The following is a 17,982-nucleotide window of genomic DNA, read 5'->3' on the forward strand; positions in this document are numbered from 1 at the left end:
TGGGAGGCAGCAAAATGATTGGAGAATAAAGAGGAAGAGATTCCGACAACGAAGATGAAGAGACCACACTGATGATGACAACCGTGAGTAGGGTGCTATCTCCGTCTGAATCCTTTCTTTCTTTTTTCTTTATTTTTAATCCTCCTTCCCGTGTTCATCACACCACCAGTGTCAAAGTCTGCCTCTCTCTTGCCGCCCCTAATCTCGAATCCTAGCTACGTCACTGTTCAAGACTATTATAGAATTTCGCTCCTATTGTGTAATGTGTTCGTATTAGGTATGAGATCAAGACTATTATTATTGAATGAATATTGTGTTATGTGGTCATATGAAGTATGGATCAAAGACTATTATAGAATTTCGCTCGTATTGGGTATGATAACCATGCATTACGTGAGCAGGATGATAGACGATGATAGGGTAATTCTATAAAAGAAAAGTAAACCAGCCAATATTTTATAAGACAATGATTTATAGAAACAATTTGATTAATGTTATTTGAACAATTATAATTTTTGTTGTATTTATATCATTTATAAATCTCGATTACATAACACATCTATGTTACGAGAATCTAAAATCATTTTTATTGTATTTATATCATTTATAAATTTGGATTACATAATCCATATATGATATGAGAATCTATTTACACTCTTACCCTTAACGGAAAAATACATAGAAACCAATTATGACTTTTTTCTTTCCATATTTGCATTGACACTATGTCGTATGCTGACATCTGTCACTGAACCTGGCAATATAATCACCATTCTTTGCTTTTGAAACTAGTGTTTTCAACACGGATTTTGTATGCCCTTTAACAACCTAAACATGAGCATCAGATCCGATTTTTTCCTAATAAACAACATTATTCCGAGTAAAACTCAGGAAGATTGTACAGTAACCTTTCTTTCTCACAAGAGAATATCCAACTGAATTCATGTGAGCTAAGATCACTAAATGCAAAATCTAATTCCATTAAACTAGCAAAATGGAACCAATTGCTTCCCAGGATCAGAACCTGTTTAACAATAAAAAAACGAACTTCTCTTAAGCGCCAAAATGTTACGTTTTCGGTTATCGTTACAGAACCCGGTAGCTTTTCTGCAAACAGATCACAAGATTCGCAACAGCGAAATCCATATTCAATGTATGCAACACAACTGTGACATATCAAACATCTTCGTTCCGAAGCTGTTATGTGCAACACTAAGCAGTTTCTAGCAAGGTGTTAACATTCTGACATCGACGTTGCTGACTCAGTGGACGACTTAATCGAATCCAAAAAAGAGGGCTTCTGGTACCAACATCATTGACATAACCGGAAGTGTGCTACTCGTGTCATGATAGACCGTAGCTGCTTGAAGACCCGCCCAGAATGTGAGGAGAAATTTGGAGCGAAAGTCTGATTGTGTGGTTCGGAGACGATTGAAACACATCTAGACACTCTTCCAAATCATCATCACAAGTCAATAACACCCATTCAGAGTCATCATCCAAGTACTTCAGATCATATATCTTTATATCTTCTATTTTAAACCGCCTCGCGATTTCTTCCAATAAATCTTCAAATTTCCAATGGTTCGGCAGGCGAAAACGGATTTTCTCATTTCCAAATGAGACTTTTACTCTCTGAGCCTCGGTGTCTTGACATATCTGGCCACTATTGTTCACGAAGGGCGGAAAGCACCCAATATTAACCTCTTCCTGAAGTGATTTATGGCTTTGAGATTTCGGGAGCAGCTCTTCTTCTGCTTGATTCGAGCCATACAGCTCTACGTCGCTTCTGACTCTCTTTAGTGTGCTCTTACCAGTGTTTTCTCCAAGTATCGGATTTTCACCAGCAGGAACGGAGAATGCAGGACATTGTGACCCGCTGGAACAGCTATGGCTCGAACCCGAACTCTGACTGCAAGAAGAAGAGGGTGATATCGGTGCAGCCACTTGAGAGCCGCCGGAGATACCTACATCAGGCTTAATGTTTGATGCTGTTACATGAACACTCGGCTGCTTCGATGGGCTGCTCTTTGATAACTTTGGAGACGGTAGCTTAGAGAAATTTGTATAAAAGGAATCAATCTGAAATGAACCGGAGCCGCCATTGACCGAATCAATCACTAGTTGGAGCTTCTGTAAAGAGTGGCCAACCTTCTTGATTTTCCGGGACGGCCATCGTTTTATTCCGTGTTGTCTGCATATTCTTTTCAATGTTGTGGGACAAACTGAAATTTAAGGGAGAAAACATAGGTAAGCTATCGAAATCTAAGACGCACACTAACGGAAAAAAGCATTAAAGAGTTGCAAGAACTTAATCGAACTTCCACGGAGTAGTCGATAATTTTGTTTTCTTTCGAAAAAACCCGACAATAAGCATCAAGAACAAGGAATATTTGCTGGATATAAGTTGTTAACATATTAAAGTTTAAACGTAATGATGCGTACCTCCGATGCTCTTTGCAGCATCTTTCAGACTTCCAGCAAAATACTGCTGAAGAACTTGCAAAGTGATCGTTTTCTCAGCTTTGGTACGTCGTTTCTCTCCGGTTTTACCCATATAGACACTTGAATAGCTCCCTTCAGCAATGGCAGAATCTCCATCACATTCACCACTTCCCCCCTTTAACGCATGATCTTCTTGATTTCGTCTGTGCTCCATGGACATTTCGCCTTTTGGCATCTTTTCCTTCTCTGTCTGGGACAACGAGACGACACTTCCGCCTTGTTGGACCTCCGAGAAACAGGCAGTCCAGGATAAACTGTCTCCACTTTCAGAGTACGGCTGCATCACGCTTACCATTTCTTCTCTACTAGGCCAATTATGATCATCCGATGGGGCTACCACTTCACTGACTGGAAAGTCGGTCTCTTCTGCTAATTCTTTGTCTGTAATCACCCGTAAAGACTGGCAAACCCGTTGAATTATGACCGATAGCGATTCGAGAATCTTCCTCTGTCGATCGAAGTCCACGCAATCCGTGGGCAGAAAGAACTCCAAGACAAAGTCGGCTGTACCAGTGTGCACACTTCGTAGGCGAATTGCAACAGCAGCACGCAGCCCGAACATCCTTGCGTGATGAGAAAGAGGATACTCGGTTTTCATATAGGACGTTATGTCACTTTTGAAGCAAGGTTGGTTAGTCAAGAATGCTTCCCCGGCGACTCCTTGACCTTTTAACAAGTGATGCTCGGAGCAAGCTTCGTGAAACCCCTGCACATCCGCGTCGCGTACGTAGCAAGCATGATCCACAGTTGAAACACAGTGGTAGTAGTTTTCATCGGAATGCCGGCACCCTTCCTTGCCTTGTTGGATGCATGGAACCCAAACTTGAGCTAACGGTAATTTCTGCGACTCACAAGCAGATTTCAGAACCGCATGAATCTCGGGCAATGCAGCTTGGTAGGACATATCATTCGCCTGCCGAGAAAAAGGTCTCATCAGTGACATTGAAACATAACTCAAGGAATATTTTTGGTAAGATGCGTATTTGAGCCCCTGATCAATTCGATTTTTTACTGATTAATCTCCGAATCTTTTTAAATAGATATATTAAGCCCCTAATCAATTGCTTTTAACACATTAAGCCCCTCTTCAATGACCCAATAAAGTGCGTTCAACTCTGTTTAGCGTGCGTGGAACTACCCGAAAGTCGTTGTTCCCCTAAAGTAAAACAGTTAAACTAAGTGGGTTTGATTGTTTTACTTTAGGAGTTCGGGGATTTATGGGGTAAATTACACCCATGGCCACTGAGCTTTTTACTCATTTTCACGGTATGGCCACTAAACTTCTGAACGGAGCATAAAAAGTCCTTCAACTTTACACTGCCACTAAACTTTAACTAACGCCTCAAAATGACCGTTAACAACCTCAGAATGTCAATGTTCAAGAATTAAAGTTGTTTAGCACGACATTTACCATGAAACCGAATTTTTTATTTTTCAAAATCACATTTCTAAAGCTTTCTCTCTCTAAAAATTCATTTGCTCTCTCATAACCAAACAATACCTAAATGATCTCAAAACGAAAATTTTGGATAAATTAAAGTTGCTTAGAATATTATAAATTCTTGAAATTTTTTATTTTGAGGTCGTCAACGGTCATTTTGAGACGTTGATTGAAATTTAGTGACCATAATGTTAGAAAGTGTATAGTTGAGTGACTTTTATGTTACGTTTTGAAGTTTAGTGGTTATACTATGAAAATGAGTGAAGTTCAGTGGCCATGGGTGTAATTTACCCGGGATTTATGTACTAAGCTTATTTTAGGGACGTGTTAAAATAGTGACATGCTGGCAATAAACGAAGGTTGAATCACACATATAACTAGGCCGTTCAAAAGAGGCTTATTGTGTTAAAAAATAATCGATCAATGGCTTAATGTATTCATTTAAAAGATCAGGCGCTAATCGGTATGTTAAAATTTGAATTGATCTATCCATAAATATGCGTTTTTTCATTATTTTGCTACTTTCTGTAATTACCTTAACATTCTTCATTCCGGGAATTACAGAACTCCGAAGATCAACAGCCTGCAAACAAGAAGTTTTAAACTTTGAAAACATAATCTATCTGAAATAAAAGCGGTAGTTAAAGGCGCAAAGCAGACTAAGACATAAGAGGGTCCTGAAGCCTAAGTCACACAAGGCGTACTAAAAGAATAAAAACATATAAAACCATAAATAACCATATTTTCAAATATAAAAAACGATAAATTCAAAAATCAAAATGAAATAGATACTAAATCATGACGTTTTTCATCAAATTTTGTCGTCGTCTGCTTGTGTCTAATCCAGTGGTAGAGATTAAACATCTAACTCTTTAAAACCGCAAAAGAACCACGTGACAAATAGGCACACCTCTTATAACCACGGCTAGACGCACAAAGGCGCACCTTGCGGTCGCCTGAGGGACAATGCCCGCCTTTGGAGTGTGCCTTGTGTGCCTAGAGCCTTAGGAACTCCTTAGGCGCGCCTTTAACAACTATGATAAAAGCCAGAACCAATTATGACCCTTAAAAAACAAGCCAGAACCAACTATGAACACGCTCACAAACAAGCTTGGTTCGATTATTTTTTTAATAATATTATTTCTATAAAGAGGAAACAACGTAGTTTTACGTAAACTTTAGTTTTGTAAGTTTCAAAACTACGTAGTTTCGTGTTAAAGAAATTTCAAATGAACATAATTAATGAGTTGTTCGCGAGCGAAGTTCATGAATAGAATTAACGAGCTCCTCGCGAACAAGCCCGCGACAGCTCACGAACAAGATTTTGAGCTCGTCAAATTTCTAACGATAGGACACAGAACATCAACAGAGTATTCTCTATTGTCCGGGTAAATTACATACGTGGTGTATAACCTTTATCCTTTTTCACAATTTGGTGTTCAACCGTACAACCTTTTGGTGACCTTACAATATAGTGTACCGCTGGTAATTATGACCGGCCAATGCAAAGTCAATGCGCCACGTCAGCATTTTGACCTCCCTAAAAGTCAAAATTGCTAATGTAGCACGTTGACTTCGCGTTGACCGGTTAACTTTTGACTTTTAGGGAGGTCAAATGGCCAATGTGGCACGTTGACTTCCCGTTGACCGGTCACAATTACCGGTTGTACACTCTAGTGGGAAGTCACTAAAAGGTTTATAGTTTTGTAGTTTTGTGTGCAAAATTGAAAGTTGTACACCAAATTGTGAAATAGTGCAAATGTTGTACACCACGTATGTAATTTACCCTCTATTGTCCACTACACCAAAAATTAATAGGGTAGAATACACATGTGGTACCTCAACTTTGGCATTACTAACATGATAGCCCTTGAATTTCAAAAACGGACATAAAAGTCCCTGAATTTTGACGCAGACTAAAATAGAAGTCCAAATGACTGTCAAGCAGTGTAAACACCGGTTGACCATGTGAATTGCCGGTAAATCACACTCCTTTATTCAGAGGTCTTCATGTTAGTTACGCCAAAGTTGACGTATAGTGGGTGTATTTTACCCAAAACGATACGAAAAGAGAAAAAAGTTTTGAAATGTACCATTATGACACTATTTATCACTTTCGTTTCATTTATATCATATATAATCATGTAATACAGATCACACAATAACTCGTTTTGACACAAAAAGAGAAAAAGGTATCGAAACGTACCTCGAGTGCCTTACAAACACTTTCAAGCTCAGGATGGTACTGAACTTTCTGGCTAGTAGTCACAACTTCAATCACACCCAAGCAAGTCCGACTGCCTTGATCGAAAACCGGAAGGGCCAGAGTTCCACGCACATCGTACTGTTGAGCGTGGCCTATTCGAGGATATTCATCGCTTCTGAAGAACCGAACATCTGGTGTCCACTCAGGCACTTTACTTAAGAAAACACGGCCAGGCAACCCTACCATGTCCGACGAATCTTCTTCAGCCGAAAACTGATAGTTAATAGATATATCTCTGTAATGTGCCAGCCGTTGACAGTTCGGAACAAGCGCAAAACATCGATCATGAGTCGTTAAAACTCGTCGTCCGCCTCGGTTTACAGGCACCCATAGTTGTATAAGAACATCTTTATCTTTTGTGAAGTCTTTGATGTATCCGAGAGCACTGATTAATCTGTCTCTTACCGAAGTTTTCAGGCCTTGATTCGCTATCGGTCCGACCCACCATCTTCGGCTTAGTTCGGAAGCTTCGGTTGAATCGTAGACACTGACCATATCCTGGCCAAGAGCAGGCAATGGCGCTTGTTCCGCCTTTTGATTGCTCTTTTCTGATAAATTGACATTGTTGATCTCCGAAGCAGGCAATAGGAACGATGAATTGACATACGGAGGAGGAGTAGACGGGATTGAATTGAAGAACTCGGATCCATCGATTGTTTCCAACCAGAATCCTTCTAACAGAAGTTTATCCATGTAATCAAAGTCCATAGCTGAATCAAGCTGAGAATCAAACATGGTAGCCAGTGATAAAAGATTTTCTTCCATGGAGATTGTTCGATGCTACTTCATGTTGAAATCTCGGAGCTCCGAATGACCGGAAAATCGATTATCCCCCCGGAGAAACTCAGGTCTTCAAGCTTCAAATCTAATCTGTTCAAATTATTGAAATCATAGTTATTAAAGGCGCAAACGTCCGCCCGAACGACATAAAACATACTACAGAAAAATAATATGTAAAATCATACTTAACAAAATTTCACGTTTCTAATCAAATACTAAATCATATTCAAATATCCGTAATCTTAATCATGCATAAAATAAATTCCAAATTAACTACCGACTCTTACATAAACACAATTCATAATTAGGATCATCCCCGCTAAGCGAGGGTCCGGGGAGGGGTCCCACCACAAGGGTGTATTGGGGGCAAGCGTTCCCCTGCCAATTTTTTGGCAAGAGGCCGCTCCTAAGACTCGAACCCTTGACCTCTCGGTCACACGACAACATCGTTTACCGACTCTTACATAATCACAATTCATAATAAAAATTCTAAATCTAAAAACTAAAGTTCAACCAAATCCCAAGTTCATTACTAATAGTGTAATACTACTTTTCATCGAGACTAAACTCTTTAAAACGGAGCAGCGTTTTGTTCTTATTGTTCATTGCGATATTCTGCCGTCCAAATCTTCGTTCTTTTATTTATTTATTTCTTTTCTAGAACATATATATAGATAAGCCTGAGAGATTTAAAACATTCCATTTTTAACTTGAGACCCTAAGAAACACATTGTAGCTTCTAAATTTGCGTCTAGGTGCGCCTTTAGCAAGGCGCTAAGTGTCATGGGGACGGGGGAAGGGTCTTGGCTACGCCAAATCCCCATGTGGTGCCGAGACTTCTCCAAGTCCTCGACCAGCCAACCAATACTGAAGGGGTCTATTCCCTATTCGCGACCCGTCAATGCATCTATCGGTATTCTGTCCCAGAAGATCCCCGGTATATTAAAACTCGCTCTAGAAGGGGAAACACGCATTATGGGCTATCTCGGAACCCAAAGTGTCTATAAGGATCCACCCCTATGGAGACATTCGCGTTTCTTCAAGAAGCCCGAATGCCTGGCCCTCCTAGTCCCTAGTGGACTAGGATGGATTGCTACGCATTATGGGCTATCTCGGAACCCAAAGTGTCTATAAGGATCCACCCCTATGGAGACATTCGCGTTTCTTCAAGAAGCCCGAATGCCTGGCCCTCCTAGTCCCTAGTGGACTAGGATGGATTGCTTGAATCAGTACCGATTAATGACCTATGGGTGGAGGAATCAAACGCCAAGACTTCTCCAAGTCCTCGACCAGCCAACCAATACTGAAGGGGTCTATTCCCTATTCGCTACCCGTCAATGTATCTATCGGTATTCCGTCCCGGAAGATCCCCTATATATTAAAACTCGCTCTAGAAGGGGAACACACGCACTATGGGCTATCTCGGAGCCCAAAGTGTCCATAGGGTTCCACACCCCTATGGAGACATTCACCTCTCTTCAAGAAGGCCGAATGCCGAATGCCCGACTCTCCTAGGGGTGGATCGCTAAAGCTAGTACTGACTACTGACTCAGGGGTGGCGAAGATCCGACGTCAATGGAGTCCTGTCCCTATAGTGTTCTTTATACCAACTCGATGCTCGCCCTCAACAACATTTGATATATTCTATTCGCCACTCCTGGCGCCGAGACTTCTCCTAGCCCTCAACCAGCCAACCAATATTGAAGGGGTCTATTCCCTATTCTCCTCAGTATATTAAAACTCGCTCTAGAACGGGAACGCATGCACTATGGCTATCTTGGAGCCCAAAGTGTCCATAGGGTTCCACCCCTATGGAGACATTCGCCTCTCTTCAAGAAGCCCGAATGCCCGGCTCTCCTAATCCCTAGTGGACTAGAATGGATCACTTAAGCCAATACCGACTACTGACCCAGAGGGTGGCGGAATCCAACGCCAAGGGAGTCCCTATCTCTATAACGTTACTTATACCAACTCGACGCTCGCCCTCAACGACATTTGATATATTCCATTCGCCACACCTAGTAGCCTCGTTGCCTATGGTCAAACTCTCACCCTCTCCCCCTTACACTAAGCTCAGAAAAGCGCACTCAGGCGCGCGCCTCTCGAACAGAGCCCGCCTTTTAGCTTCTCAGACGACATACCCGGACCTTAGCCCCGGTTGAATCTGAGGCGGGCCTTTGATAACTATGATTGAAATATAGTCAATATGATACAAAAAATTGACTGATATGTAAGAGAATCAATAAGAATCTCCATGGATTAAAGCTCAACACAAAAGATTAATAAGATCAAATTAAGATTAACATCAGTCAAAGATAGGAAAAATCAATTAAATCACCTTCAACAACATAAGATAAATCAAAGAATAAAAAACCCCCAATCTGACATCCAATAAAGCAACACGAAATCCATTTCAAGATTCCAAAATTCCAATCGAAATTTCAACAATTAGGTATTACAGACTCAAATTCCCAATCTCAATCAAAACCCCCAAATCAAAAAAGCAACTAAATCCCAAGATTCCTGGAGATACTATACTATACCATACCATACCATACCTTACATTATCATGCTCTTCCCTGGATTTGGGGAACACTGGGAGCTGAAAAAAGATGCTGTCTGAGTTGCAGGAAGACAGGAAGATGAGAGAAAATCTCATAAAAGGAAGGAGGACTTTAAGCGGTTGTTGAAAAAATGGAAAAAATGGAGTCCAGAAGAGAGAAAAGGAAGAAAGTTTAAAGTGTCATAGTAATAATCTGTGCCTCTCATTGTTGTTTTGACTGTATTTGATTCCATTAGAGAGATGTGAAAGGGAAGAAGATTCTACCTGGAAATCTGTGACCCTACATTACCAGCTCATTAATATTGTTTTTTTGTTGGTAAATTACATCCATGGTCCTTTAAGTTTTTCGTTATTAATATGATTGCGTCTGAATTTAAAAACTGGACATAAATTTGGCGTATACTGACATAATCGTCTAGAACGATGGTTGATTAGTGTAAATACTGGTTGACTGCGTGAAAATAAATCACTTTGATGTTACTAACATAATGCTTTTTGAGTATGTTTTATCGGGAATTTACATGGTCAATTGGTATTTAAATTGGTAAAAAAAAGATCACTCATATTTTATATTAGTATATGATGAGAAGCCGAGATTGGAGCCGGTTGGATGGATTACCTGTGACGAAGTCAGTCTCCTGAAGATACTGTGACGATCAAGTTAGTATGTGAGGAATATATAGAGAGAAAATATAGTAATTAGAGAGATAATAACCTGCCCTTTATGCTGCCTGATTAGTAGTATTTATAAGTTACGGGGAGAGCTGAGCCTTAAATGATCTAAATGCCCTTGAGGCCCAGAGATATTAAGACTGTTTTGCGGGCATCCGAACCCGATGTGCTATCTGACGTTGACCGATGAGATCGACATGGAACATGGGGTCGACGTCTCATATGTTTTGTCACTATGCATAGTGATCTACGAAACAACGACATATGTACTCGTACGGTACAAGTACGAGTGAGGCAAATAGTAAAGTGTTTCAAAAGTGTCTCTAATAAAAAGAAAAGAAAAGAGGAAACATTTATTTTAGAACATTGGGTGCATGTCCCTAGTATCCTCAAAGTGTCGGAGTGTTAAAGTGTCTCGAGCAATCGACACTTAGTGGCAGAGGCAACCCACTACTTAGGGGCCAGAGCTCCATGTTCTAGCGAAGCCCGAAACAGGATGTTGCCTTCGTTGGAATTAGCTCTTTCTTCTTTTCGACTTTCTCCCTCTCTTCTGAAGTCTGAACCCTTTCTTTCTTTTATCTTTACTTTCAATCCTCCTCATTTCATCGTTCACCGTGCAACTAACATCGAAGTCCACCCTCCCTTGCCGATTCACTGCACAACTAAAATTAGCTCCCCTAATCTTAAATCCTGACACAACCACACTCGTACATGAACCTCCTAGAATTGTGGGTGCTTCCTAGGTAAAGATGTATCCAATAGGAGTCATGGGGGTTTGAGTTGGTCGTCAGAACACTCCATCAAAGTTGTGTATAGACAATAAATTCAGTATTCATAGTGCTTAGAGTTTTCCAAATTTTTCGGACATCAGTGGATGCTTAACTCCTCTTGCCCTCTAGATATGCGTCTTTGGGACAGCTTTTTCTTGAAAAAGGATAAAAAAAAAATAGGCCTAATACATTACCAGCTCCTTGAACTTGTCCAAAATAGTAGATTAGCTCCCCGAATTTTGCAAGTGTCTCACTAGCTCCTTAAACTTGCTTATTTCGTATCACCAACTTCCTAAATTTGTCCATAAAAGTAGATTAGCTCCCTGAACTTTGCAAGTGTCTCACCAACTCCTTAAACTTGCTTATTCTGTAACAACTAAATACAAAAACTTATTAAAGCTAAATTCTAAAAATACGTGTTCATCTATTTGAGAGATAATTTTTCGCTTCTATCTTTCAAACTATTATAAAAGTTAATGTTGCAGGTTTGAGAGATTGAATGAATGAGGATCGAGAGTTAGTATTATAGTTTTTATATTTGATTATTATAGAACAAGCAAGTTTGGGAAATTGGTGAGACACTTACAAAGTTCAGAGAGCTAATCTACTTTTATGGACAAGTTTAGGGAGCCGGTGATACGAAATAAGCAAGTTTAGGGAGCTAGTGAGATACTTATAAAGTTCAGGGAGTCAATTTACTATTTTGGACAAATTCAGGAAGCTAGTGATATATTAAGCCTAAAAAATATCAATTAAACATCTATAAATCACGGTAAATACCCAAACACCATTGTCAATGAATTCTAATCAAAATCCATAAACTTTCATATTCGATTTTAAAGTTTAATAGCCATGATATTAATAACACTAAAATTAAAGGTTCATAGATGTAATTCACCTTTTTCTAATTTTTGTGGATCTTGAAGTTTTCGCCGTATGAGTTAAAAGCAAGTGCCCCAACTTGAATCGTCAGGAAAGAAAAAATGATTACAAGAAAAAAAAAAAAAAAAAGTGACGTTGACCGTTTGGATAGTGATGGAAATTATAAAAATAGAAAGAAATAGAAAGTGGAATGAGATCTCCACAAGTGGGTTTAACAATGGTGGAACTTAACGTGTCTGCGACTTTTTTTCTGTTTCCTTGTCACTTCCATCTTCTCTAAATGGTAATAAAATCTCAATCTCATAGATAATATTCAGACAACCGTTGACTCTACTCATAATAACACTAACTAAAAGTAACAAACCACTCATTTAGGGATGTAAACGGGGCGGAGTAGGGTGGGGATTGGAGTTCCCATTCCCGTTCTCTGACTAAACGGGGAATCTCTATATATGCCCCACGAAACAGATAGGGATAAAATTTATCTCCGTCCCTGTCCCGTAAAGAATCCCCGACCCTACGGGTATCTTCGTTTACCCATTTAAAGTTTAAAAAAATATATGAAAAAAAGAAAGAAAATAAGAGAATATGATGAACAAATAGATATACAGTAAAACCTCTATAAATGCATATCCTTGGGACCGATAAAAAATATTCATTAGATATGTAATTATCTTGCTTAGGAAATATATTATTTGATTGATTTGTAATTATCACATTAGCGTAATTACAAATCAATCAAATAATTATAGGCATAATTATAGGCACAATTATATGTCTTGTTTTTTTGTAAACTCTTGGATATTTATATTGATATATATATATATATATATATATATATATAATTATTACTTTATATTTTCATTGGGCCATTAAGGATTTAAATATTTTTTATTACTTAATGCATTTAGCGAGGTTATTACTTTAGTCCATTGGCCCAAGTCGGGACCGGAAGAATTTATTATATAATCGAGGTTATTACTTTATCGAATATTCATTTATCGAGGTTTAACTGTATAGTGAAATAGAGGTAAAACATTGGGTTGGTTACATAACTGTCACATATGACAATAATATTTATTTCTTAATCAATACTGGTAATTTTATTTTTAATATATCAAGATCATTAATTTTATCTTGCAAATGTCAAGTGGTTACCTAATTCCTAGGGTGATAGAAAAAACGTGGTAAGATATAAGTGGGATTGATGAAAAAACCAACCTTCATAAAGTGATTTTTTTTTTTTTTGTGATTTTCATAAAGTGATTTTCTCCTTTTATAAATTTGTAATACACTAGAATTGTTAATTGATTTTGTTATATATATATATATATATATATATATATATATATATATATATATATTACTTAGATATTTATATAAAATTTTGGATTCAAAAATATAAATTTAGATTCTAAAAGATACACCTTATATCTAAATTTATAAATCTTAATTTATGAATCTTAAATTCTAAAATAAATCTTATATTGTATAAATAAGTCATAGACTCTAAATTATGAATTATGGATCCTAAAATATACACCATATATTTTAAAAAATAAATCCTGAATGTTATATTCTAATTTATAAATTATAGACTCTAAAATATATGATGTAGATTAATTAAGGTTGATTTTAATATTTAAAGTTTTTAAATCACTTAAATTAGATCTTAAGTTTTAATATACACATAAAATTTTAATTGAAAGATGACCCGTTTAAAAGGTGTCCGACGATCCTCAAACCGAAAAATAGAAAAAACTATAAAAGGAATGGAAACTATAGAAAGAATATATATGATCATAGAATAAATTGAAAGAATATAGTATATATAGGAATATAATTGGTAGAGAAAGATGGATGAAAAAAAGGAAGAAAAAAGAAAGGATATATGAGGTTTAAGTAAAAAAAAAAAAAAAAAAATGGATAAGTCAAACTTTTGTATGAAAAATATGAGTATTAAAAATTATGTTTAATTATTAATATAAAATAGAACGGTTGACAATTTGACAAAATGAAAAGACTTTGTAGTGATATGACAATAATAAAAAAGTAAGGTTGTTTTATTGTAAATAGTTTTTAAAACTGGCAGTTGTGTGTAATTTTCTCTAAAACATTTAGATCGGATTAATCATAGGTTCAACTTTTTCCATGCGTATTTTTTATTTTCTATGATTAATAATATGTTATCAGGGATTAAACGGGTAATCCGTCGGGAATCCCCGCGAGGCACAATACGGCGCGGATTCGGGGATCCCTGCGGGACGGGGATACCCTTTCCCATCCCCGCTAATGGAGCACATATTAGTCCTCGTCCCCGTCCCATGATAAAACGGGACGGGGATTACCCGCTCCATTTACATCCCTACACTCATTACTTCCAAATGTCGTAATCGTCTTGAAACCGTTTAACCAACAGCTCAAGCTAATAGTTAATGCCCAATCGTAAATCTTATATTAATTTTTGACACACCCCTATACGTGAATACCCACTGGGCTTTAAGCGTGCACAACACAGGTCCATATTACCATGTCCTGTAATTTAATCAACAAATGAGGCTGACAAGAATCGAAAGTTGGACCACTTGGTCAAACAGGCTATAATACCATGTCATGGAACCAATTGAACTAAAAGCTCAAGCTAATAGTTAAATGTTCATTTCATATTAATCTCTGACAGTAATAAGGAGGTGGGATTTTCAGATGGATTGCGCTTTATGATTCGCCTTATGCGATCTGTAGATATTCCGACGATCAAATTAGTTAATATTTGAGAGATAATGTAAAATTTTGATACAACATCATGTAGATACTATGAAGCACTGATATAGGTACGCGTACGGATATGAGTGCACATACGGGTACGACAAACGATATTTTTAAAAAATATGAGATACAACAAATTTTTTATATATATAATTAATAATATATATCATTTATAAGCACTGATACAGGTACGCGTACGAGTACGGCAAACGACATTTCTAAAAAATATGAGATACGGGTACGACGGGGATACGATAAATTTTATATATAATTAATAATATATATCATTTATAATGAAAAATTTAAAAGATACATAAATATATAAATCACAAATCACATTCATAAAGTCATTATAAAACCACAAATAATACACATAAGTCATTATAAAACCACAAATAACGTCTATAATATTAACTGACAGCAAACAGAGATTGAAAAAAACAGAACACACCACGAACAGAAGTCGAGTCAAAGAACAGAAATAGAAGTCGGACAAAAGTTGAAGTCGTACGAGACTTCAATTTGGATAAAAGTTGAAGTTGATTTCCAAGTCCAAGTCGAAGAAGCCGAAGTCGGACAAAAGAGAAAGAGAGCAAGTTATGCGATTAGAACCAGGAGATTTCAATTAGGGTTTGTTCGAGAAGAAGACTAAATCAATCTGGGTGGGTTATTTTTGTACCTGTATATTCTTAAACGGTGAGTTAATGGGGGTGAGGTTAATTTAAGTTTTTTTTTTAATTTGTAATACTTTCGAAGTTTTTTTAGAAAACCCCTAAAGTATCCCCGACATATCCCTGTGTATCCCTAATTAAAAAAGAAAAAGAAAAGTGGGGATACTTCCAGCTGTATCCCACTGTATCCCTGTACTCGAAGTATCGAATACGCGTACGATGACCTCCGAGAAGTATCGGTGCTTCATAGTGTAGATATTGTCTACTTTGGTCCAAATCCAACACTTTCGGCCTCACGGCTTTAAAATTGTAACATCCTGACACAATGCCATGTAGATATTGTCCGCTTTGGCCCAGATCCAACATATTGGGCCGCACGGCTTTAAAACGCGTCTACATGTGTTGGATTCCCACCTTACTAATAAGCCTCAGTCACTCTCTCTCCATTTTCGATGTGAGATTCACTTCATCCCTGCCTCCATCGCCATCCCTTAGGGCTGGTCCTTGCTCAGGCCTTTTACTCCGGCGCCACCCACTCCAAATCGGGTCATTATAAATAATATAAGTGGAGAATCATGGTTCTAGAGAGAGAGAGAGACTGAGTTTGGCCCTTTTATCAGCCTGCATTGGGATGGGTAAATGTGGATATTCCGATTATCAAATTAGTAAACAGTTGAGAGATAATGTAAGTGGAGAATCATAGTTCTAGAGAGAGGCCGAGTTTAGCCCTTTTTACCACTATTGTGGGTAGTCTATTTATAGAAATTGAGGTATGGGGTCAAATGACTAAAGTGTCCCCCATGCTGTCATGGATTCAATTAGGTGGGCCTAAGTGTGTTGGCCAGCTCTATTAGTGGATAAGATGTGGGTCCATATTCCTTATCAATTAGTCCCCTCGCACCGATTGGTAGATGATCGAACCATTGAATGTGAGGAGTTGGGAAGCTAATGATTGGAAAACGAGCCTTTCAGGCCATATGTATTGTCACTTGCTGCCACTTGTCTGAGACTGTAGGGAGCATGCTTTGATGTAGAGCATGCGTCATTGAATAGGCTAGAAGTGGCAGTTGTGTGAGAGAGACGTGGTGGCATGACTGAGTGTGCCATTTGGGTTCTTGTGACCTTTGGTATGCCCGCCAAGGGCATGTAAAAAGGAAAAAAGTGCATTCTTCAAATTTTTTTACCATTTATACATTTCTCCTAGAGTGAAATAGAGAGACGATGAGAGCTTCCTCTCATTGCTGCTTCTTGTGTTGTGGTCATGGTGATGGTGGTAGGTCATAAGTTTGACTACATTTGTTACATGGAGAGAGGTCAGTATATTCTTCTGATACTTAAGAGATTTCCTGGTTTTGTGTGTTTAGGCCTTCTTTCGGGTAATCTTAGGTAGTAGGCTACTGATTATGTCTGGTGAGACAAGTCGAAGGGGAAGCGGTAGGTTTATTGGGGGCATGCTTAAGGATCTGATGCTGGTGGATGCTAGCTGAGTAAGTCAGAGGAAATGTGAGACAATTATGACGGAGGGTGATCCGGGGGCCAAAGGTAAAAGTTCGAAAAAAGTGGTAGTGAAACCGTGCGTGAGGAAGCCGCTAGCGGTGAAGAGGGCACCATTTCTGCATCCTGCTGTCGGTGTTCAATCAGGCAAACTATTAGTGGAGGTAATCATGCCAACCGATTTGTGACAAAGTGGAGACTTTAGTAGATCTATACTAGGATATGCACAAGAAAAGTTGGCAGCATTGAGTCGGGGCATCGGGCTCTAATGGTGCTCAGTTTGATCCGGTGGAGAGACAGAGTGTGTCCAACTCTAAGCGCTTGGAAGATGCATGGAGCATTATAAGCGAAAGGATTTGGGGGCGATAACGGCCTCATTTTGTATTAGGAAACCGTATGAGTTGACTGTGCTGCTGGAGAATGCCAGGGCTAACGATGTTGTGTCGTAAAGTGAGATGGTTATTTACGAAGAACGTTTTGAGGCTCGCATGTGGTTGCTATTGTTGTCATTTTTTATTGAAGTGCTGAGAGAGTTCAATATATGACCCAGGCAGATTCACTCCAAGGGATGGAGAATGATGGTAGGGTTCTACTATATATGTCGAAGGGCTGGTTTCAGGGTGATCAGGTTGGTATTTCGAGAGTTTTTTTAAGTCTTCAAAGGGGGGGTCGCATCATGTGACATTCTCACATCCGAAGTTCAACCTGATTAGAGGTTTTTTCGATAAGCTTGCAGAGTGGAGACACATGTTTTTCGAAGTGTTAGTTGCTATTCTGGAGCTCCTTCATTTGGTAAATTGGAACTCGTTAGCAACGGAAACTTTGGACTTGGCTGGTGGAGAGAGCGATGTTGGAGAAGGAGTTAAAATTGATTGCATACCTGGAGGGGATCCCTTCAAAGTCAAACCAGGGCATGCTTGTGCTAATCGAAAATTTTATGATTATCGGGTGGCATATCTGAAATCAATGATGTATGACTCATTTAATAGGATGGATGAGGAAAAGTCTAGAAAAATGGATGGTTGCCAATAATTTTATAGCTAGGGATCTGGCGAAGCTTGAATCAATTACTTTGGACATGGATCAACATGGTGAGCTTCTCGAAAGCAATCCTTTAGTTTACGCACTTTAACTGATTGTTATGCCTTGTCATGTTTTTCACGCGTTACTTT

General features: G+C 38.5%; 1 protein-coding gene across 2 annotated transcripts; it reads right to left on the reverse strand.

Moving 5' to 3' along the window:
* Nucleotides 1-763: 763 nt before the first annotated feature.
* Nucleotides 764-9,783, reverse strand: LOC136200821 (protein NLP5-like). 2 transcript variants are annotated; one of them, XM_065991296.1, is made up of 5 exons: nt 9,556-9,783; nt 6,153-7,082; nt 4,482-4,529; nt 2,446-3,418; nt 764-2,225 (listed from the first exon to the last, which is right to left on the reverse strand). In XM_065991296.1, exons 2-5 carry the CDS (start codon nt 6,975-6,977, stop codon nt 1,345-1,347), a joined length of 2,727 nt encoding a protein of 908 aa, XP_065847368.1. In that variant the 5' UTR covers nt 6,978-7,082; nt 9,556-9,783; the 3' UTR covers nt 764-1,344. The 2 variants fall into 2 exon arrangements, with proteins under 2 accessions (XP_065847368.1, XP_065847367.1); XM_065991295.1 differs by having other exon boundaries at nt 9,551-9,783.
* Between the last annotated feature and the right edge of the window lie 8,199 nt (nt 9,784-17,982).

Source organism: Euphorbia lathyris, chromosome 7 (assembly GCF_963576675.1).
Source record: "Euphorbia lathyris chromosome 7, ddEupLath1.1, whole genome shotgun sequence".
In the NCBI taxonomy this organism is placed as follows: Eukaryota; Viridiplantae; Streptophyta; class Magnoliopsida; order Malpighiales; family Euphorbiaceae; genus Euphorbia; species Euphorbia lathyris.